At 40.7% G+C, this 22,996-nt stretch overlaps 1 protein-coding gene across 3 annotated transcripts in view; it reads right to left on the bottom strand.

Annotated features, from left to right (window-relative positions):
- Positions 1-22,996, bottom strand: part of LOC129186726 (cadherin-22-like) — a 220,871-nt gene that overhangs the window by 47,612 nt on the left and 150,263 nt on the right. For all 3 annotated transcript variants that reach the window (XM_054785257.1, XM_054785259.1, XM_054785258.1), the window contains 4 exons: positions 7,447-7,566; positions 3,970-4,137; positions 2,940-3,121; positions 2,606-2,862 (listed from right to left, as the gene is read on the bottom strand). In XM_054785257.1, the coding sequence (XP_054641232.1) occupies positions 2,606-2,862; positions 2,940-3,121; positions 3,970-4,137; positions 7,447-7,566 (727 nt within the window). The remainder of the gene's footprint in view (positions 1-2,605; positions 2,863-2,939; positions 3,122-3,969; positions 4,138-7,446; positions 7,567-22,996) is intronic.

Consider the following 22,996-nt stretch of genomic DNA (forward strand, 5'->3'; position numbering starts at 1 on the left):
CCCCGGTCCGTACTTTGGGCACCCCTGCTTTTGCGGCTCTTCGTTGGGGTTCGTTCGGCGCGTGGCGACAGCTCCGTGAGCAAACCACAGCTCTATTTGGGTTGATGGTTTCCCGTTGCGGGTGAGCGATGGTGGTTGCGAGCAGACGGGGAGTGTTGTTGCAGCTAGTGTGAGTCGATGCGTTACAACAGTCAGACTTAACAATCCGCGGCTTGATTATTTTTTTGAAGGTGCATGTCACACGACGCTTGTGGAGTGAGCCGGTGTGGTGTGCGCTGGCACTTCTGGGTTTTAGGGACTGGGCTCAGGTCTGGGGCTGGCGGGGTGCGTGCCTGGAGAGAGATGAGGTGTACGGGTTTGTCCAGGGGTCCAAATGTGTGCCTACTGGCAGGTCAGTTGGTCACTTTCCAGGCGGGGAAGGCACTGATGTGATAATGCATTTATTTTTCCTAATATTTTCGGGACCTACCGGCAAAGTCTCAAAGCTCGACAGGTTGGCAACTCCTGCTGTCAGAAAAAAAGGTCACAACTCCAAGGATACTATGTAATTGGTTGTAGTTGTAAAATATCAGACGCTAACGCTACAACAACACGAGTGCTGCCAGCAATGAGGAGTTGCAGAGTTGAGGGAAAGATGAATTTCAACATGTACTGTGACACTGTGAACCTGAGTATGATCCCCTCCCTTGGGAAACTGAACAGCATGGCAGTTTTCCAGCATGATAAGGAGCCCAAGATGGCAAGTGCCTTGCTGAGGAAGCTGAAGGTGAAGGTGATGTAGTGGCCAAGTATGGAGGAGTGGAAGAGGATTCCAGTAATAACCTGTGCAGCTCTGGTGAATTCCCTGGCCAAAAGGATGAAGGAAGTACTACATAATAATGATACACTAAATATGGACACAAGGACACAACTTGGAGGCGTACTCACTTGTGTTTCCAGCTACTGTATTTAGACAATAATGGCTGCATGTTGACTCATTTTCAAAGGATAGAAAGTCTATACTGCTGTACAACCTGTGCACTGACTACATACTGTATATCCAACACTACTGACTACTATATCCAAGTTTACTTTCTATAGTATAGTATTGTACCTTGACAAAATATACAGTAATCCCATGTTGCACTTCAAATTTTCCATGCTTCACTCTACCACAGTTTTTCCAAAACTATATTAATTAATAAATCATCGCTGTTTTGTGGTTGAACACAGCCTATTACTATTAAAAAAATGCATATCTCTGCAAATGTTATGTTTTTTTTTTCTAAATCAAGCATAAAAATGGCAAAATGAACAAAAATACAAATAAAAGACAGAAGACGCATTCAAAGACGTTGCAATTATATGTAGCATTCTAGACTTGACAGTAGGTGTCGGTAATGTTAAGCGGTGTTTATACTTGTGTTTATGCATTGTTTGGGCACTGTTTACCCACTTGGCATGCAATTTGTGACCAAAAATTGGCACTGGCACGAAATGCCACACTCCCATACCACTTATTTACACCTAAGTCATGTACTGTTTACTTCAAGTGTATGGCAGGATGCGCATTGTTCCCGCATTGGTATGCATTGTCGCCAACACATCCTGCATCCGTGAAGCAGTCGTGGCATTATTTGGTATTGCTTTGTCCCACACAACAGCAGGCATCACCCCTAGATTTATTAATTCTTCTATTTGCAAGGGACTGACACAATGTTGAACTCCAGAGAGGAAGCTCTCTCCCACATTGTTTGCACATAGGTTGCGGTGCGTCCGCGGTGCGTTCACGACTAGTTCATGGATACATTTTCTTTGCTCACTGGCACACAGCCCCACACAATTGACACATATTTCACAGCTGTTTATGACCAATTTATTCATTGGTAAGTCATTGGCATGCATAATTGCATACCACTGCAGGGACAAAATGTGTGCAAGTATAAACTGGGCTTTACTGTAATGAGATGAGATACTGTAATGTTTGGTGAGACACACAAGCACCATATTTGATTGCCGGAAGTTTTTATTGTGGGTTGGAATTATCTTAACCCATGCCAAGCTAAAAGTAAACTCTGAACCCCCGACGTCACTTCCTGTCCACCCCACCACTCAGCTCCTCTAGCACCGGAAGACATTTCCAGCAACACACACGAGCACAATAACATGAACACAATCATATACCCTTAAGGGTCATTATATTACATTGGTGAGACGATAGCCACCGCAGGGAGTACGGGACAGAACAGGAAGTAAAAAAAGATCAACAAGAAGGAACTCTCCCAATGCTCATGTGTGAGTCTATTTTATGTCTTATTTATGTCTTATATGTCTTTCTTTTATTATGTTTACTATATTGGGCAATACAAGTGTAAATGTGATAATAAGGGTGTTATTGCATGTCTAGAGATCTCTAATATTAAAAAAACATATTTAGAAAATCGTAAACAGGTTTTCTGCACTCTAACTACAACAATAATTCTTTTATAAATAAGGAAGCCCTCTTTGTGGGGAATTCATTTATCACGGTTGAGTCTGAAACCAATTAACCACAATAAACGAGGGATCAAATGTGAGGGGTTTACTCGCTTTCGTGAGATACTTTAGTTGTGGATGCTTCTCTTACCTGACAGGTTTATTCTTCACATCCGGATCCCGTGCGGTGACAACACCAACCAGTGCTCCCACTTTGGCGTCTTCCTGCACTTCCATGACGGTGCCTTCCGCCGGCTGAAAGAGCGGCGGCTCATCCACATCTGACACGCTGACTCGAACGATGGTCTGGTCTCGAAAGGAGCCCAGGTCCACGAAGCGAGGGTCCACATGCTTATTGATCGCCTCCACTACAACATTGTGGGTGCGTTTGCTCTCGAAGTCCAGCGGCTTGAAGTAAAACAAGTGGGTATTGTCTCAGTGATACTTAACTGCTAACTGTCAATTGATTTGAATTGTACGCATACCTTCTTGATGGAGACAACAGCTTCCTGTGTAATTGCGTCGGTTGTGACTTTGAAGAGCTCGCCTCCTTCCTGGATCAGGTAGCTCATATCCGTGTTGTCTCCCATGTCTGCGTCAGTGGCGATGACGCGTCCCACTGGCGTCCCCACCGCCGCCCCTTCTGATACCATGAACTGGTACATCTCTAACCAGCAGATAACAAAACATGAGTTTAGTTAAAAAATAAAAAACTGTGTTTCGAACAGTTTCACTACGTAAAACACAAGAGACTACATTACCATTCTGGACTACCTGCTGTAATGTGTCAGGGTTTAATAGTTGTAAATGTCACAAAATTCATAAAATCCACCAGAGTTTATTATGAACAGAGAAGGAAAAAGTCCTTACTTACACTCTACTGTCTCTCTCTTTTTTATCCTGAAGGTGTAACACTTCTGAGTCTATCAGAGCGGTGAAATCATTACCCTGCAAGGTTTATCCCTCCGAGCTGGCAACACGATTTAGCCAAATGTAAAAAGTTATGAATACAGAAATAAGAAAAAAGACATTTGAGGCATATTGAGTGCAACGAGTCGGACAGCTGCTGTCCCTCCAGCCATAAGAAAAGAATTAGCGGTAAGTCAAAAGTAAAAGTGACTTATTATTATGTTACAAGTAGTGTTTGTCTTTTAATGTTAGCACACTAACTCTTGTATCATGTAGGCTGGTTTAATGCTGCACTATACACACAGATGATTTTTGTTTTTTTACTTTTGTAAAAAAATGGTTTGAGGTTAGATTTAATTGGATCTTGACTCTAGCGCTAACCCTACCTGACCCTAGCCCTAACACTAACCCGAACCCTAACTCTAAATTGAACTGTATTTGTATTATTCAACAGTGTTTGCTATCATTGATAAAATGTACAGTGAAGTTTTCTTGTTTCTCTCCTCACAACATTGTGTCTAACTCCTTTTTTTCACCTGACTTCCACCCCCTCCTTCCACGTTTTTCTTTATAATCCCCAGCAGGCTACCATGTTTGAACACTCACTCTGTGGGAAGCGTGGCGGGTTGTCATTAACGTCCGTGATCACTATGGTCACCGTGGTGGAGCCGGAGAGACCGCCCATTTGTCCTGCCATGTCTGTTGCCATGACGACCAACTCATAACGATCCTGCGTTTCGCGGTCCAGATCTGCCACGGCTGTCATTATGATGCCTTAATGATAGCCGAATGCAACAAAAAAAAAAAAACACAAAGTGGAAAGGTACAGGAGAGTCATGAGAGAGGCAAATGGAAATGTGAGTAGTTAGCACCTATAACAGTTCTGATATCCTCTTTTGGTTAGCATTGTGAATGTATTCCATTTGACCTATTCAGACATCCTACTCGCCTTTGTGCATACACCATTTTATGCCTCAGCTGCGTTAAAAAAATAATGTATATCGGAAGAAAGTGAGAGAGAAGAAAGGAAGAGAATGATGAGACACCTCTAAAAAAAGGAAAGGAATGGATTTACACAAAGCAAGCGAGGGCCATTGAGAAGCTGGATACACATAAACAGCTTCGTTTTTATTTTTTTGTTAACAATATTAACACTACGGTACCGTGATAAAGTCTTGATGCCTTTCATACACAATATAACACACACACAACATGTGGAAACATAAAAAAACCAAGACAGTTTACAAAATATTAACTAAATGGGCCATTGAAGAATCGATTAGATTTTGGTGAGTAAAGCTGCAGATACAGGAATTTCTATTTTCAGTCACTATGGCATCATATCATCGCCAGTTTAGTGAGAAGGTTAGGGTTAGGGTTAAGGATAAGGTTAAGGATAAGGTCAAGGCTACGGTTTAGATTCGGGTTAGGTTTGGGGCAGGGGTGGGATTCAAGTTTTGATATACAACCCCTCCATTCGTCAGAGTTATAGTCAGTTTTAGCGCCACTAAAAATTAATGGGTCGGGCGGGGTAGTAAAATTGTCACTGTCAAATATCTTCCTCCAGGAGGTGTGGAGGACCTCTGAGGCAGTTTGAAGTCAATTGGACCCCACTTTGGTGCAGTACCAACTGTGACCACAAGCCCTTGGTTTGGGTTTGGGCGGGGATTTGGAACTGAGCTTTGGTTATAGTTATGGTTGGGGAAAGGGTTAATATCTCTGGAAAAATCTAAGAGACCACCCCCAGTGTTCAGCATCTTTACATGTATGACAGCCATTGCATTCCAGTGTTTGTTGAATTACAATGAAAGAAAAAGGTCACAAGCCATCAAACAAAGCAGAGATGTTTGAATTCTTGCACCAGGAGTGGCATAAAGTTACCCAACAGCGGAGCCAAAGACTGATGGAAGAGCATGCCAAGACGCATAAAAGCTGATTAAAAATTAGGATTATTCCACCAAATATTGATTTCCAAACTCTTTAAGTTAAGTTCTTTAAAAATGAAAACGTGTTTTGACCATTTTTTTTTATTTTCTGCCCATAGATGCTGTAAATGACAATATTTGTATTTGGAATTGTGGCAGTAAATCACAAGGTTTCGGTTAAGGTTTTTGTCTGGGTTTGGTTAGGGTTAGAGTTGGGGCAAGAGGTAGAGATTGGATTAGGGTTACAGTCGGGGCTAGGGACAGCGTTAGGTTTAGAGTTAGATTTAGGGTTAGGGTTTGGCTTCAATAATATTAGTATTGCTTAATGACTTTATTACTATTGTATACCTGTAAGTCTAACCAATATTACAAGGTGTAAAACCACCAGTTTACTTGTGTATATTGTATATTTGTATACAATATACAATATACACAGTGTATATTTGCAGACGTTCAAGCTAAATAAGCTTAGCAAGCACATTGTCCTTCTTGCTATAAATGAGACATTCTTCTTTTTAGTCCAGTGGTAGCAGCATGAGTGGCCAGCTGGTTTACTTTGCACTGGTAATATCATTCAATTTATTGCCTTGGGATTATCCACATCAGATTCTGTTGACGCATTTCATGGCTTCAGTATGCTGTCTTGCTCCCAAAGGACGGCTGCCCTGCGTTGGATATATAATTCGCTGATTCCAGTCACAGTTAGCCCTTGACCGTGTCCTATGTGCAGCCAAAACATGGTACATGCAGCAACGGACTTAAGGAGATGATGTGTGCCTTTTCCTTGCCATCTTTCAAATGCCAGCGGGGGTGCTTCAAAAATCCAGACGGGAATGGAAGTTAAATCCCCGATGGACATAATGGAGATGAGCTTTTTATTCATGAAAGCAGTAATTTTTTGTGCGCGTGATCCACATTCTAATGCATGCCGCTCCTCCGGAATATTCCCCAATTTTACCGGTTGTGACCATGCACGCCAAGTGTGAAATAATTCCTCAGTATGCATAATATTAATTTGACATAAAGGAGAAGACATTCTAATGATTTTTTTGTCTAATTTTTCCGCTTGCGAGACAATGGGAATGTGAGTCTAAAGGGAACATACACACCTTACAAGCTCGTGTTGTATTCAAGAACAGTCAATAAATAGTAAATAAGCACGTTTGTGTGACAGGACTGCATAAACAAAAAAAAATCAAAATATATTTAAAAAAAAAACTTTCCTACACATCTTAAAACAAAGACCGTCAGCTGTTGAAACATGGTATAATACAGGACCTTTCACATGATACTTTATCTGACCAGGCAAACTTCACATACAACACTACCACAGGCTGCTCTTCTTACTATAAAGGTGTGCTTTAACATAGAAGTCAATGAAACAGAGTTTATTTAGAACATATCAAGAACAACACAGCTGTAATTTGCTGTCCTATTTGTCATCAGAGTAACTGAGTATGATATCAACAAGGTGGGTCACACATATGCTCATTTTTGTCCTCCATTCTCTCACGTCTATTAGGCTTTGCCATCCCGCCTATGAAATGCAGAGCGGGTCAGGTGTAGAAAACCGAGGTCGTGATGCTAGAAGCTCGAATGAACCATCCAGTTCGGGAGAATGGCCCCACCAAGGCAGAGCCATTTATCATCCAGGCGCTCAGGTAGGCCAAATCAAAACAATGGAGACGGAAAAGAGAATCATTAAAACTTTAGCGCTTTTCCCTGAGGAGGGAGGGCTGCACTCTCAGGCAACCACCACCTAATGCTAAGCTAGTCCAGATGCTCGGGTTATCAGACAACACCTACATCTATAGGGAGATAAGGAACCGACTATCTTTTCATGATGCGCTTGAAATTTAGTTGGAACAGTTGGTCTTCACATTTACACTGTGGTTATAAGGTTTAGGTGGACTTTCTCTGCTCCCATAATGCTTTTCACTTGCTTGTTAAAAGCTTGGGGGCAAACAATCGATGCTATTCAGCTTGTTTGCTCAAATGAATGAAAGTCATCGGTTGGGACTTTATAGGCTGGCTTGTTTTGGTCGATTGCTTTTATGTTTTTAGCCACAGAAGATGATTGGTTGAGGGAATTGTGGCCTCCAAGCTCTAGACTGTTTGAGGTAAAGCTTGTAAGCATGAATATCAGGTTATTACTTACCAGTGTGTCTGCCTACAGTGAAGAACTTCTCTCCTTCCAGGACACTGTAGACCACTCTGGCACTGCTGCCGTAAGACGGGTCATCAGCGTCTGACGCCGTGATCTTGAGAACGGACGTTCCTGTTAATGAAACGAGAATCAGTATTATCTGAATAACTGTACAAAGGTTGTTGAGGGAAAAAAAACAGCCTTTTCTACATGCCTTAAATAAAACCTGGAGCTATGCCAACAGTCTGTTTGTCAGCTACAAACGTGATCGTTTTGTTTGTCTTTAACAAAAATGCTGACCGAGCACGATGTTGATGTAAAATGTGACTGAAATGTTAGCATTGTTACGCATTGTTATGCTATGTTAGCGCTGCTGTTTGACTTCATTCATGATGGGGGGGATCTGAAGTTACGACAGACGTTAGAGGCATTGGACATGAGACGTTCCAGTTGTGTTTATTTACAAACTAGCAAAAATTAGTGGCGTCAAAGCACGCTGAATTGAAGGACTTGTGACATACACCGAGGTTTCGCATGATGTCTTTCGTGGTGGTTGTTCAAACTCGGATGACTTTAAATCCTAAAACTAAAAAAAAAAAAAGAATAAAAAATAATAAAAATAAAACTCTCCGTCAGTTAGCTATGGATGTGGGTGGTACAAGTTATTATTTGTTTTTCTTCTTAGCGAATAACTACAGTATGTTAGTGTTGCTAATTTTTCAGTCCTCCTGTCCCGCTGCTTCAGCTTACATTTTTGTATGTGATATATGGCATCTACTATGTTGGACAAGTACACAGTTAAAGTGTACACACTCTTGACAAAAACTTTAAGACCAGTTGAAAAATTGCAATAATTTACATTTTGCACTGTTGGATGTTAAGGAGTTTCTAAGTAGAGCTTCAAAATGCAAATAAAAGAAATGGGAGTGAGACAAAAAAAAAACATCATGAAGCAATTTATTGCAAACAACCATTAAAATAAAATAGGCTGTTCATCAGTTGATCGGAAGTTTGAAACTGCAGTCTTTAAACATCAGAATGTCATCAGGTATTCACACTGTCATGATTTCAAAGCTTTTTCTCTTTGAATGCAGTCAGACTGTTGAGCTGCATAAGCAAGGCCTCTCAGAGTGCACCATTGCTGCTGAGGTTGGACGCAGAGAGAACTTCATTTTACACTTCTTCAAAGATCCCGGAGGTTATGAATCAAAAAAGTCAAGTGGTAGACGTAAAAAAATGTCACCGGTCCTGAGCTGGAGGATCCGATTGGCAGTCCGTCAAGACACGGGACCAATCCTTGGCCTAAATGGTGGTTGTTACTGGTGCAGCCCATAACCATCAGACGCCATCTGCGAGAGAAGGATTTTAAGAACAAAAAACACCCTCAAACGCCTCGTCTCCTTCAATGCTACAAAATTGCCCGTTTGGAATTTCAATGAGAGCACCAAACATGGGACATTGAAAGGTGGAAGAAAGTTTCTGATGAGGAAAAAATGTAACCTTGACGGTACAGTCTTCCACATGGCACAGTGGAGGGGCACCACCAAGATTTGGGCTGCTTTTTCCTTCAATGGAACAATAGAACTTCAGATTGTGCAGGGTCATCAAAGGCTAGCTGGCTCTGTCGAGATATTGCAGGGGGCATCCCTCATGACTGAAAGCCCTCGTCTGTGTGGTACTGGCTTCTTCAAGAGGACAATGCTGCAAAAATGGACATCATGTCGAGACAGTGGATGCCCTCTGTGAAGCCATCTTCACCACCTGGAGCAATATTCCCACTAGCCTAATGAAAACACTGGCATCAAGCATGGAACGCCATTTTTTTATTTGATTAACAAGAATGGCGCAACTAATCATTACCACGTCCTTTTTTGAACATTTTATTTCTATTTTAGGGGGATTTCTGTTGTTTTTAGCTATGGTCTTAAACATGTGATCAGCTGACGAACAGTCTATTGCCGTTTAATGGTTGTTTCAGTTTAATTGCTTACTCTATTTATTTTATTTTATTTTTTTTGGTTTACTAAACTTCAAAATCATCACACTCAGCAAAGGGAGTCGCAACAAGGAGGCTAAAGACCCGCATGCTGCTGCCTAGCCGCGGGTTGCCGACCCCTGTCTGATCAGCTGATGAATAGCCTATTTCACTCTAATGGTTGTTTGCAATAAATTGCTTACATAATTGTTTTTGTCTCACTCCCATGTCTTCTTTTTACATTTTGAAGCAAACAAACCTCCTTAAGATCCAACAGTGCAAAATGTAAATTCAACTGGTCTTAACGTTTTTATCAGAAGGCAAACACAGCTCATTAGCATTAAAGCTACAGGCAAACAATAGTAGGTCTTACTAAAGGTACATTTAAATTGTCCAATTTTCAGCATCAAGTCGAGATTTTAGACAACACACTTCAACACACAATACATATTGTGGGACATCTGAGACTTACAGTATTTAAAACTGGTGAAAAATATTACAATATGGAACCTTTAACAATATATATTTAGTCTAACCAGCCATTTCCTATGTTAGACCAATTTGCTTAATTTGTTTTAACGGAATAACCATACAAAGGTTGTCAAGGTCACTCCATGTTAATGGGATGTTTAAGGCTACGCTGCGTGTTTCATCTCATGCAGAAACACTTTCTGGTGATGATGATTATTAAATAGATTCTCTCTGTGCGTCGATGCTCCAAGATGTTTTGGCTCTCATCAGCACAGACAGGATGAAAGGGAACATAAAGTCAATATTATCTTCAAAGGCGCACCAGAAATCCACAGCAAACAATTACAGCTGATTACTGGCACTTAGATGACGAGAAATGAAGGCATCCAAGCTGCCAAGCAGGAAAACTATCATTTTGGTGGTATTATTTTACAAATCGGCACTGCGTACTTTTTTACAGACGGCAAAACATGAGCTGTCCGTGGTGGCACGTCACCCTGTTTAGTCACACATTTTAGTCAACACTCAGCCCGAGGCGTGCAAAATCTCAAGGTTGTGCAATGGAAGCAGAGAAACAAAAACATGGCTGTGTTTGCTTTAAGAATAAATGTAAAAAACACAACACGAAATAAGGCTCCTTCAAGGACAAGGAGTCAGCCTCCAGTCTCCATCAAGGTGGCCAATGCTAGGGCTAATTACTGACAGCTGGTGTTGTCCACCTAAAGGTCACCGCTGTGTCGCCTCTCTTGGAGCCCTGTCACGACGCAGCTCAGCCACATAATGGCCGTATGCTAATAGGGCTAATTACCATCAAGTGTCAGAGCTTCGTTCACTTCCTGTCAACTACTGGAGCTCCCATGGGGAACTTGATGGTGGTGGTGATGATGGGTGGAAAGATCCACATCAGCTGTCACCATTACATTGTTTTGTTTTTTTTCTTGAATGTGTGCAATTCGTTTTTCTGTTAGTCTCGAAATGGACTTGAAAATGGTCTTTGTGGCGTTAAAGTGGCTATATGCAACAATTTTATCTTGAGCTTGAGCTGAAAAGGTGCATTCATGGGACCCCTGCCTGGAATAATGAGAACAGCATCATTGGACCAGGCATCGTGTTTTTTTTTAGCATTAGCGCTACTAGTACTATACTGCAAAATGCTCCAATTACAGCTACAGTATTTATTTTCCTAAACTACAAAGAGGACAAGATGTTAATTGGAAACAAACACCTTTAAATAATAATAATAATATTATTAAATGAAGCATGGAAATGAAAGTGCAATTTACTTACAGGTAGTTCTCCAATAAAGAAAATTGTCAAATAAAAAAATAAAAATATTGAAGAATGTGGAGGGCACTTTGATGTGTACATTAAAGATGCTGAAACCAACAGTAGGTCAGTATATTGTACTATAAACTATACAATAATCCCTCGTTTATCGCGGTTAATTGGTTCCAAACCGAATGTGATAAGTGAATTTCCCTGAAGTAAAATTCCCCATTTAGAAATTGAATATTTTCATAGTTAGAGCATAGACAACCTGTATATGACCTTTTACGGTTTTTAACATTATTAGAGCCCTCACTTCAACTTTACACTCCCCAATATACCGCAATTTCCGCTGTATAAGACGCACGGGTCTTTAAGCCGCACCCACAAAATTCAGAGAGAAAAGCAGATTAGTACATATATAAACCGCACCGGACTATAAGCCACACCTGTCCATGTCAGAAAATGACATATTATGGTGCACACGAGTCCGTGATGACGAGGTAGCTCTTTATTTGACAGCACTCATGAGCTCGGAGAAAACTCACAACGAGCTTGTCCATCCCATCATAAATCGCAGGGTTCATTACTCAATGTAACGGTCTGATTCAAGGGGTCATTTTAGAAAGAGTGCTAAAATCATCACACAGCAACTTAACACTCAACAGGTAGGTAAGAAATATACAATACAAGTACCAATACCAGTTTAGAATAAAAAAAAAACAACAGCAATTTTAACGCTTTCCCATCATGCATTTCTTCCCAGCAAAGCATTTCACTGGCCATGGCTCCCGAGTCTCTGCAATAACTCATTCAGGTGCCTCTGTCCAACAAAGGGAGGCTCCCTCTGCCTCCCATTCATGCTGCAGTATTCACTTGCTTTCTTAAGTTGTGTGCTTTCTTAGCAATGTCGCACTTGCGTTGTGTCAGATGTTCATTTAGGTGGAGGCTTGTTCCTTCCAGCTTGCTTCCCTGCCTCAGCCATTTTTGTTGTTGTTGTTGTTTTTAGGTATAATGATGAAGTGTGGTGTTGTCATTCTTGCCAGACATTGGAACACATGCATTGATGTTGTTGACGTCCACATCCACCCTCTTTGACTGTTGAAAGTTGGCCACTTGTTGCTCAGTTAAAGCAACACCATCTAGTTCCCTGTTAAGGCCTGTGGCATAAGGCCTTTCTGTAATGTGGAGCCCAATTACAATCATATTGTTCATGCATGCGTTCTGTTCCAAATCATCGATTCTGCACATCATTTGCCATATAATGTGATCCTTTTAATTGTTTTGCTCCTTTAACGCATCCACTTTTTCTTTCAGCCCAACCACTTTTTCTCCCTGCTCATTAAATTGTTTATGTATAATTTATGTTATATATAATGAGTTTTTCAAATTTTGGAAATAACAGCCTCTCTCCAATTATTGCCTGTTTCCAGTTAACAGAATAATAGAAGTATATAATAATAGAAGTATACATACAGTTCACTGTACCACTGGCCACCCTTTATCTAAGATTTCGAACCATATAATAGAACAAAATGTAAAGTTTTCATGAGCTCAGTCACAAATTAGCGAGATGGTAGAATTTCCCGCGATATAATCATTGTTTCCATGTGCTGTCAGCGAGCTCGTGTCTGCATGTGAACCGCAATGGAACCAGACAGATGTTGTGAATCCCAATTGGGGGATGAGAAAGATGCAAGTCTTATCATATTGGAAACATTAGGCTGCAGATAAACTAGGGTTTTTTTTTGTTTTAGTATTAGTGACAACAGACTTTGTAGAATTTGTTAATTCTGCCCAACTGCTTGGCCTGACTGCAGGGAGTCCAATAAAAGCATTTCCATCCACAGGATTACTCTCTTATCTTAATTTTCCCCAGGTAACAATCACTTTGAAGCTGCTTCTCTGGCTACTGGCTGCTAGCACTGTCAGATGGCTTGGAAGAACTATATAAATGCAAATGATGCTTTATTGTGTTTATATTAAAAAAAAAAAAAAAATCAGACACAAGGCAGCGGGTTTGGGACTTGGGTTCTTATTAAAGCTCGAGCTCACATTCATTTTTTTTTGTGGGAAAGTATATTTTATAGCGTATGCTGGTGTCACTGGTGATGCGGATTGTACTACTCGGATATGTCAGGGAGGGAATGAAATAAAGATGGGGTCTCTTAGATCAATGTTTCCTGACATTTATTGAGCCAAGGCACATATTTTACATTCGAAAAAGCAAACATATTGGTAACACTTTACAATAAGGTACACAAAATTACAGTAGTTAATGAGGAACAAACTTACCTGACCCTTACCACTACTCATTAGTTCTTCATTAGTTCTTCAGTAACTAGTTTCAATTTATGTGCCTTAGTCATTAGTTCCTCATTAGTAGTCCTTCATTAGTTCCTCAGTAACTACTGTAATTTTGTGTACCTTATTTTACGGTGTGACCAAAATATCGTAAGAATGGCAACAGGTGGACACAGGTTATGTACCTTTTTCCATCTAGTGGAATATCATGTAATTGTTCTGCCCGTCACTAGGTACACGAACAAAGATGCATTATTTGTAGTAGATAAATAATCATTTTGGGATCAGTAAAGTGAAATTGGATACTTTCCTGCAGCACAACTGATGATCTGTCATGGCAGAATAATGTGCCACAGGACAGTGGTTGGGAATCATTAACTTACCATGTAACATTTGATAGCAGCTACTGGTGGCAATTATCAATGTTAAAAAGCAATCAAAAAACACACTTGAGAGTATCTACATTACTTATAGGCTTCTAAAGCATTTTGAAGGCATATTTATGCGTGAATTGTGTTTCATGGTAACAACACAGGCTGTCAGGGCGCCGTCCCACACCTTCTCTGCTCTGTGAGAGCGATGGTTCAATTACTGCAAGGGGGCCTGCTGCAGAGGCGCGCGAGACACGGGACTGACAGCTATTTAAGAGGTAGAGTCGTAAAAGAGATTTGTGCCGATCTCATCCGACGGCTCACTGTAGCCAGCAAACGAGGGGTTCTAACAGCTGCACTGCAAGAACTTCTCGCTTGCTCCGAGCCGCCATGTCTTGGCCAATGCGCAGTACTGGCTGCTCCCCTTCCCCGCCTGCATTATGGATCATTTAGTGAAGTCATAAAAGCTGAGGTGTTTTCACATGAAAAGTTATTTCATCACTACTTCCACTGTGATTCATTCCTCGTCCGTCCACGTAAATGCCTCAGGAGAGAGCGAGTGAGACAGGATGACGAATAAAGCAAAGGGAGAAAAAGAGCCGGCATGTCATAAAAGGCAATGGCCTGCGTACATTGATCCTTTTTTGAGATCTCGATGAGGATTTAGGGATATGTTTCATCTCTCCTGACAGAGGTGGTAAATCCAGTTTTGGTTAGCCTTTGAACTCGCATAGATCACATCATTATTTGTTTGGCTGACAGTACTTTGCACCACCGAGAGAAATGCAATTCTTGGTATAAAAGGAGAAAGTCATAGATATAGGCACTTAATACATTGTCATAATTATTTAATATTTTTAAAGAGTTTAAATATTACTCTGTCCAACCTGTTTATATATTTGTAATAATATTTTATCATTTTACATTTTTTTATCATGTTTAAATATTATTATGTCAAACCTATAAATATATTTAAAATTATATTTGATCATTTTTAAAACGGTTTAAATATTACTATGTGCAACCTGTACACATATATTTTTAATAATATTTTAGCATTTTTAAAACAGTATGTGCCGCCTTCAGCGCAGGCATAAACGGTACTGAGCAAACAACACTGTTGTGCAGATATGTGAACTTTTTTTTTTTTCATTTTATTTCATTTTATTATTTTTTTTACTGAACGAGAAGGCAAAATGGTTCTTTTGATGCTAAAAGTTGCCGACCCCTGGTTTAAGACCACAGCCTTTAAAAGCCAAAATCTTGACAAACATGTGGATTCAATTTCATTTTCTGTCAGGTATTGACACTATCATCATCTCTTTATGACAAAGGAAAAAAACGTTCTCTTTGAACGTGGTTAGATCGTTGAGCTGCATAAGCAAGGCCTCTTGCAGCCTGCCATTGCTGCTGAGGTTGGACGCAGTCAGTCATTTTATACTTCTTAAAAGATCCTGAGGGTTGTGGAACAAAAAATTCAAGTGGTAGACCCCCAAAAAAATGTCACCGGCCTGAGCCGGAGGATCTTATTGGGTGTCCGTCAAGACACGGAATGATCCTTGGCCCAAATGAAGGCCGTTACTGGTGCCAAGTGCAGTGCAATAACTATTACACGACATCCGCGAGAGAAGGGTTTTGAGAACAAAAAACATCTTCAAAGGCCTTGTCTCCTTCAACAAAAATGCCTGTTTAGAATTTGCACGAGAGCAAACAAACATGGAACCTTGAAAGGTGGAAGTTTTATTTTCTGCTGACAGAAAAATGCAACCTTGACGGTCCTGATGGCTTCCAACGTTACTGGCATGACAAGGAGATCCCACTTGAGATGTTTTCTACACGGCACAGTGGAGGGGGCGCCATCATGACCTGGGATGCTTTTTCCTTCAATTGAACGATGGAGCTTCAAACGGCAGCTGGCTATGTGGCGACCTTGCAGGGGGCATCCCTCATGACTCAAGGCCCTCGTCTGTGTGGTAATGACTGGCTTTTTCAACAGGGCAACGCTGCAGTTCACAATGCCATCCTGACTTCTGCCAGAGGAACCTCACTCTTTTGGACAATCTTGTGTGTTTCATCCATCCATCCATCCATCCATTTAATATTCCACTTATCCTCACCAGGATTGCAGTGGTATGCTGGAGCCTATCACAGCTTACTGCGTGTTCCCCTGATCTAAACCCAATTGAGAACATCTGGGGATGGATGGCGAGGGACGTTTACAAAAATGGACATCAGTTCCAAACAGTGGATGCCCTCCATGAAGCCATCTTCACCACCTGGAACAATATTCCCACTAGCCTCCTGGAAACACTGGCATCAAGCATGTCCAAACCAATTTTTCAGGTGATTACCAAGAATGACACAGCTACGCATTACTGAGTCCGTTTTTGAACATTTCATTTCTATTCAAGGGGTTTCGTGTTTTTTTTTTTTTTGGCTATCATCTTAAACTTTTGATCAGCTGAAGAACATCATTAAAGCATTAAAAAGGCATTAAAGTGAAACAGCCTGTTTCACTTTAATGCTTGTTTGCAATAAATTGCTTACTCAATTTTTTTTCTCACTCCCATTTCTTCTTTTTGCATATTGAAGCGCTACTTAGAACCTCCTTAAGATGCAACAGTGCAAAATGTAAATTCTTGCATTTTTTCAACTGGTCTTACATTTTTGATCAGGAGTGTACGTATATATAGAAAGTATGTCTATTTTTTTAACTTTAAGAATGTTTTGGAGTGCATGAGAAAGTTTAATGGAAAAGGTAGCTCGCTTATGTCTTTGACAACTTAAGCCCTTGTCGCAGACATTTCTCTCAGTAGTTTTCTCTCAGTCAGTCAGTCAGTCTTTTTTTACATCCTGTACAACCCATTGAGAATGTATAATCAGCCGCAATGAACTATGCTTTTTAGCATGATTACACCAAGGAAGCGATGCCTCCCCTTGCACTAAATCACACAATCTCCTCCCTCCATAATATATGCATGAATTCATACACAGGACCACGTGTGGGATCAGCTAAAATCAATTACTGTAAAAAAAAACGCAGCTGAGCACATCGCGGTGGACGTCCCCGCCACTGGTCATCTGCATAAGGATGCTTGACAGAGAATATTGATCGTAAGTTGCTCCCGTCTGGTCGCATCCCTTCCTCCACTGTGATCTAGCTGCTGCTGTGTTGTCTGTCTAATCTGCTGCATGACAGGCCTGAGATGTTCCTAATGTTGACTGCAGCTATTTGAAGCCTCCAGGGGTTGACTCAGTGCTCCACGGCAACAGAGCTGTGATTAGCACTTTAATTCCCTTGTGGAATTCTCGCATGACGTGCTCAAGAAATCTCACATGTGCTGTACGAGGAATGCCAGAGTCCACATTGAAGTCAAATATGAGAACACTGATGACACTGTGAAGTATGATTATGAGGGGTACATGGACAGTATTCATGCATATCTGATTTTTCCACACAGTGCAGTTGAGTGAAGGACAGGAAGTTTAATTTATAGTCATGTGTCTGCTCTATCTACTCGCCTTTGACACATTTGCTTTGGCAAAACCAGGTAGTCTCGGGCAGTGGTCCTCTACTGGTTTGGCTGCTGGACCCACCGTGACCCCTTAATGACAAGTAGTTTTTCAACTCAAATATTTAAAATGTAATGAAATGTAATTTTTGGAAACTTTGGTTGGGAAAACAAGTTATAATATTATGAGAATAGAGTCAAAATATTACGGGAATAAAATTCATAATCTTCCGAAAATAAATATAATAAAGATTGGGGAGGGGGAGAGTTCATACTAATAATGTGCTTTTTCACAGATATCACAAAGCTGAGATGCATTTTTTTTCTTGAAATACTGTATATATATAACTTCTTAGCATATCTACAAGTGTTGGTTGACAAAACATCAAAGTTGCCCTTGCATCCTTTCATTTTCAGTATTTGGTCCTCAGTGGAAAAACGTTGGACACCAAATGAAGTGCAATCACCCCTGTGTGCCTGTCATGTCCCTGCAGTATTTACACTCAACATTGAGGTGCAAAGCTCAAATGCTCTAATGCTTTAAATGCACACAACGCATAACGAAGCAGCAATGAGCAAAAGCACACACCAATATACCAGTTTAGCATTACTTAAAGCTCTGTTTTTGGGGTTTTTCTTCAAACCTCAGAGGCCTTTCTCAAGCTTCATAAATATTTGAACATTTACTATTGATGGGAAAAAGCACGAAGGGGAAATAACTGGCTCCCGTTCAAATATTAATGAGGCTTTTCCAAAACATAAACATTAAACCCAAATTTCAGTAGTGTAAGCCACCTGGTGCTAAGCAATGTGGCTCAGATGCTGATATAAAAAATGTAAATGTCTCAGTCCTAGAGTCCTAGGAGAACACAGTTCATTAAAAAACATAGTGATTGAGGAAAAAAAAAACACTTAATATCAACACAGATGTGTCTGTTTATCCATCAGGCAGCATAAATGTAAGATGATAAAGACTATATTTAACTAAGACCAGTCCTTGTGCAGTAAACAACTAAATGATCATAACATGACAAAACTATGATGAAAGAAAGCAAAGGATTGTCAGAGGGTGTCCAAAAAGTCAAAGCATGGGGGCAACATGGATACCTTGGTCACCAAACTCAGTTCGCGGGCATGAGACAATGCACACGGTTGGGTCTAGCAGAACGTGACGAGATGAGATTTTAACATCGATTTTAAGAAAAGTACAATGAAAAAAATATCCAAAATATAAGACAATATATTGCAATCTACAAATAAAATTTCTACTGTTACACTCTTCTGTTTATGCTACCGGCCCGCCTCCATCCACAGAGACAAAGAGACTGTATGACTGACAAAAGGGCCCACTCCGTTCATGCCGTTGTTCTATCGAACAAATGTGAACCGTCTTCCTGCCTGTTTGGAGGCAGGAGACGATGAAAACAGACACACATGCATATGGAAATATTTTGAAGTTCATTTTCATTTATTGTGTGATTATTTAATTTATTATGGTCGCAGGCCTGGTGCCCACGAGACATTTTTTTTTTTTGAATGAGAAATCTTGTCACTGCAGCTCTACTGCATTATCACATATTAAAAAATTATTACTGACTTAGCATGGATGAGATGAGCTTTCTGGAAAAAAAAACTGCCTATTTTTGGAGAGAAAAAGCACAAATAAGAGAGTTTTCTCATAAATTAAAAAAATATATAATAAACACAACATTTTAAAATTTAAATATCAGCAAATTTGCAGGGGAATGCTGAATTGCGGATACGTGGTGATACACAGTATTCCAAACCACAATTCCGTCTACTGGGTGGAAAACGTAGGCTATTTGTATGTTTTGCTATTTTTACCACTTTAGATTTTACAAAAAGCTTCTAAAATATACTTTGAAAGAGTGCCGAGCAGAGAAACAGCACCTCCAACGTATTTTCACATTTGCCATCTCTGCATGCTTTTGCTGTCATTTTAACACAGGTCCATGTCTTTGGTCAATGCAGCGTTCACTTTGGATCTCAAGTGAACCGAACCACACCAGAGTTCACACGCAAGCGGACCGAGACCCGTCCCTCAAGTGGGGCACATGATCACGGTCACACTTGACCAAATAAACCCCACCCGCAGAGCAAACATACCAGAGTTCATTTAAACCGAACCAAACATGACGAGTGTGAATGTAACCTAAAAGTCTTCAGAGGACATATCCGCCAGAGTGACTTCATCCACACCCTCCTCCTTTTGTCCTGCCATAGAGACATGCACGTGTCTCAGCAATATTCAATCATGCATGAACTACAAATTTGATTTAGGACTGCAATTTCATTAGCCGCATAGTTTTCACACCACAACAACGCCGAGCTCAGTCCCTCACATTCCATCATCATGGTCGCCGCTCCTGTTTTATTTGCCCTATTTTTTTGTTTGGAGTTAGCCAACCTTGAAAAAACAAACAGGCTATGCACACCAGTGTTATTTGTTTTGTTTGTTTAAAGATGCAAGAAGGCAGAGCACAAGGTGGTAGGGACGCACATGAAGCGGCGCTTTAGGCTGTGAATCTCCGCCGAGGCAGGGTGCAAAGTAGTACGAATGCTAAGTAGAAATGAATATGCCTCAGGTAACGACTGATTACTCTCTAAATAACACCGCCAATGTTTTGCTCCACACGAGTGCATTGCGCAAAATCCACTCAATTCTAAAAAAAAACAAAAAACAGAAACAAACTGCTTCAGGTAGGTTTACACCAGAATAACCTGTTGATTTTTACACGTCTGAAGAAGTTATCATGAAGAAGTGATGAAAAATTATTCCCCTCAGCTACTGGACAGTATACACTAGGTCCCCAACTAACGAATACAATTGGTTCCAGACGACCGTTCTTAAGTCGAATCGTTCTTAAGTCGAAACAAAATTAATATTACTGATGATATAGGTACTACATGTACGTGTATACATATACAGTATATGTGTATGTATGTAAATATGAGTTTGGATGCAGTAGTAATGTTAAACGAGGATAATTAATTAAAAAAACTAATAAAAATGATATAATAATACGTAATGATAAATGTTATTTACCTTTGAAGAGGAGTGGTCGAGGATACGTCGTTGTGGTGGAGAAGGAGGAGGAGGAGATATTGAAAAAAAGGACAAATGGTCGTCGTCGTTAGACTCTTCTAAAAGAGGTAGTGTTCTGTGGGTGGTGTAGAATTAAGCAGGCCTATTAACTCTTCATAAACTTTAATCACACGCTCTGTCAGGGTTGTATTATCCAGCTAAATCCTAGCTTTCCTAGCTTTACCGGAAGCTTTCTCTGCCCAGCGTCTGTTGGTCTCATTAGCGCTAAGGCTGCCTCTTTGTCCCAGTAGCAGTGTCACAGTGCCCTCTACTGGTCAAGCATGTACAGTAGCAGTATAAATACTGATTCCTAAGCACTACAAAGCAAAATAAAATAAAATATAAACCAGTCGGCTTGTGTTCATATCGGCGAGTGTTTGCTCGTCGGGTGTTCGTAAGTTGGGGACCTAGTGTATTGTCATATACACTCCTGATCAAAATTTTAAGACTTGTTTTAAAAATTGCAAGAATTTACATTTTGCACTGCTGGATATTAAGGAAGTTGTAAGTAGAGCTTCAAAATGAAAAAAAAGAGAAAAGAAATGGAAGTGAGACAAATACAATTTGAGTAAGCACTTTATTGCCAACAAGCATTAAAGTGAAATAGACTGTTCAAAAGTTTAAGCGCAAAGCTCAAAAAACCCTGAAACCCCCTACAATAGAAATATTTCACAGACATACTGTCAGAGCTCCATGAGACAACTCTCACATGGAAAGTCTCCTTAAAGAAGGTGTCTCATCCTCGTCTATGTTTAAAGAGTGACATATGTTCTCTTGAAAAAGTAAGTAAAATACTGTATGTTTCTGTCTAAATTAAGGTGATTTTATGGTTCCTTTTTTTTGGGCCCCATGAAAAAGTAATAACGTTGGGCCCCCCTTTTTATTTTTTAAATAATAACCATTTTTTTGGGGGGGCTAACTTGGAATTGTCCTAACTTTTTCGCACTATGCGGCGCCCCTGGCCGATAGCACCCACCATAAATACATTTTAAAAATTACAGTTAATATATAGCATGTTGGCCACACAGTCAGGAGATCTGGAAGATCTGGGTTCAAATCTCCGTTGGACATCTCTGTGTGGAGTTTGCATGTTCTCCCTATGCGTTCGTGGGTTTTCTCCGTGGGTTTTCTCTGGGTAAACATGGTGAATGGTTGTTTGTCTATATGTGCCCTGCAATTGGCTGGCGACTAGTGCAAGGTGTACCCCTGGCCTCTCACCCGAAGTCAGCTGGAATAGGCCCCAGCATACATGCGGCCCTAGTGAGGATAAGTGGCATAGAAGATGGATGGATGGATAATATACAGTATGTTATTGGTCTGCCAACCATTCCAGGGTATACCACGCTTCTCGCCCGAAGATAGCTGGGATAGGCTCCAGCATACCTGTGACCCTCGTGAGGACAAGCGGTATGGAAAATGGACGGATGGATATGTGATGCGTATCGGTATTGGCCGATCTCACTCATGGATGATCTTAATCGGCAGCTTAAAACCCTGATCGGAGCATCCCTAGTAACGAGTAATGTAACACGTTACTATTTCCAAACCAGTAATCAGATTAAACTTACTTATCCAAGTCACTGTGCATTACTATTTTTGTCATTTTACTTCGTAAAAGAAAAAAAAAAAAGTACAGTATTTGCTGTCTTCTTTCGTCTTGGGGAGTGACATCATGCATGCGGCAAGTCACATTTTCAGCATGAGGACAACTCATGTGTAAAGCAGCAAGCAATGCAATAGAGGGGAAGAGAGATAAGGGCATTTTGTAGATGGAAATATAGCCATTATTTTGAGCAGGGGTCGCCAACCTGTCGATCTTTGGTACTTAGCCGGTCGATCTCGGAAATATTAGAAAAAATAAATGCATTATCACAAAAGTATCGTCCCCAAGAGTGACCAACAGGCATGCATTTTGATCGCTGAACATGCCCGTGTGCCTCGCTGCTCAACCCGCATTTTAAAGTGCATGCAGAGGTAGATGCTGACCACTCACGGCGCTTCAAATGTTACAAACTGCCATCTTTTGCAGTTGATAAACAAACACTTCATCAGGAGTTTAACTACAGCCAGAGCTGCCGAGGCGGTTGACCTGAACTAATGATGCGCAAAAGGCTGCTCTGAACTCTTCAACAACGGTCAATGCAGTGAATGTCGAAATATCTTGCCTGTGGCACTTCCAATAAATAATTGTTACCCTAAAAAATTCATCAGCGTGAGCCTTTCCATGAGAAGTCCCACTCGGCAGCTCTATAATCATGTTCCTCCTTAGGAGCATGTCAGAACACGGTCAGAAGACTCATCAGGGAACACTACAATCATCAGAATCTACTACTTCCCTGTTTGATTCTCAGCGACAGGTCATCACTATCACTGCCCAGGTGGGGAAGCACCAACCCCCCCACCCCCGCCTCACATCCACCAAGCAAACGGAGTGGCACATTTATTTCAATCTCCAGTGTGTTTGTTCCTATTTTCATGCCTCCCAACAGGAAAGAGTTTTTGCATATTGCACTTCTCGGCACTTTGGAGGATCCCCACAGGACTAAACCTTACACTA

This window comes from Dunckerocampus dactyliophorus, chromosome 8 (assembly GCF_027744805.1).
Source record: "Dunckerocampus dactyliophorus isolate RoL2022-P2 chromosome 8, RoL_Ddac_1.1, whole genome shotgun sequence".
Classification (NCBI taxonomy): Eukaryota; Metazoa; Chordata; class Actinopteri; order Syngnathiformes; family Syngnathidae; genus Dunckerocampus; species Dunckerocampus dactyliophorus.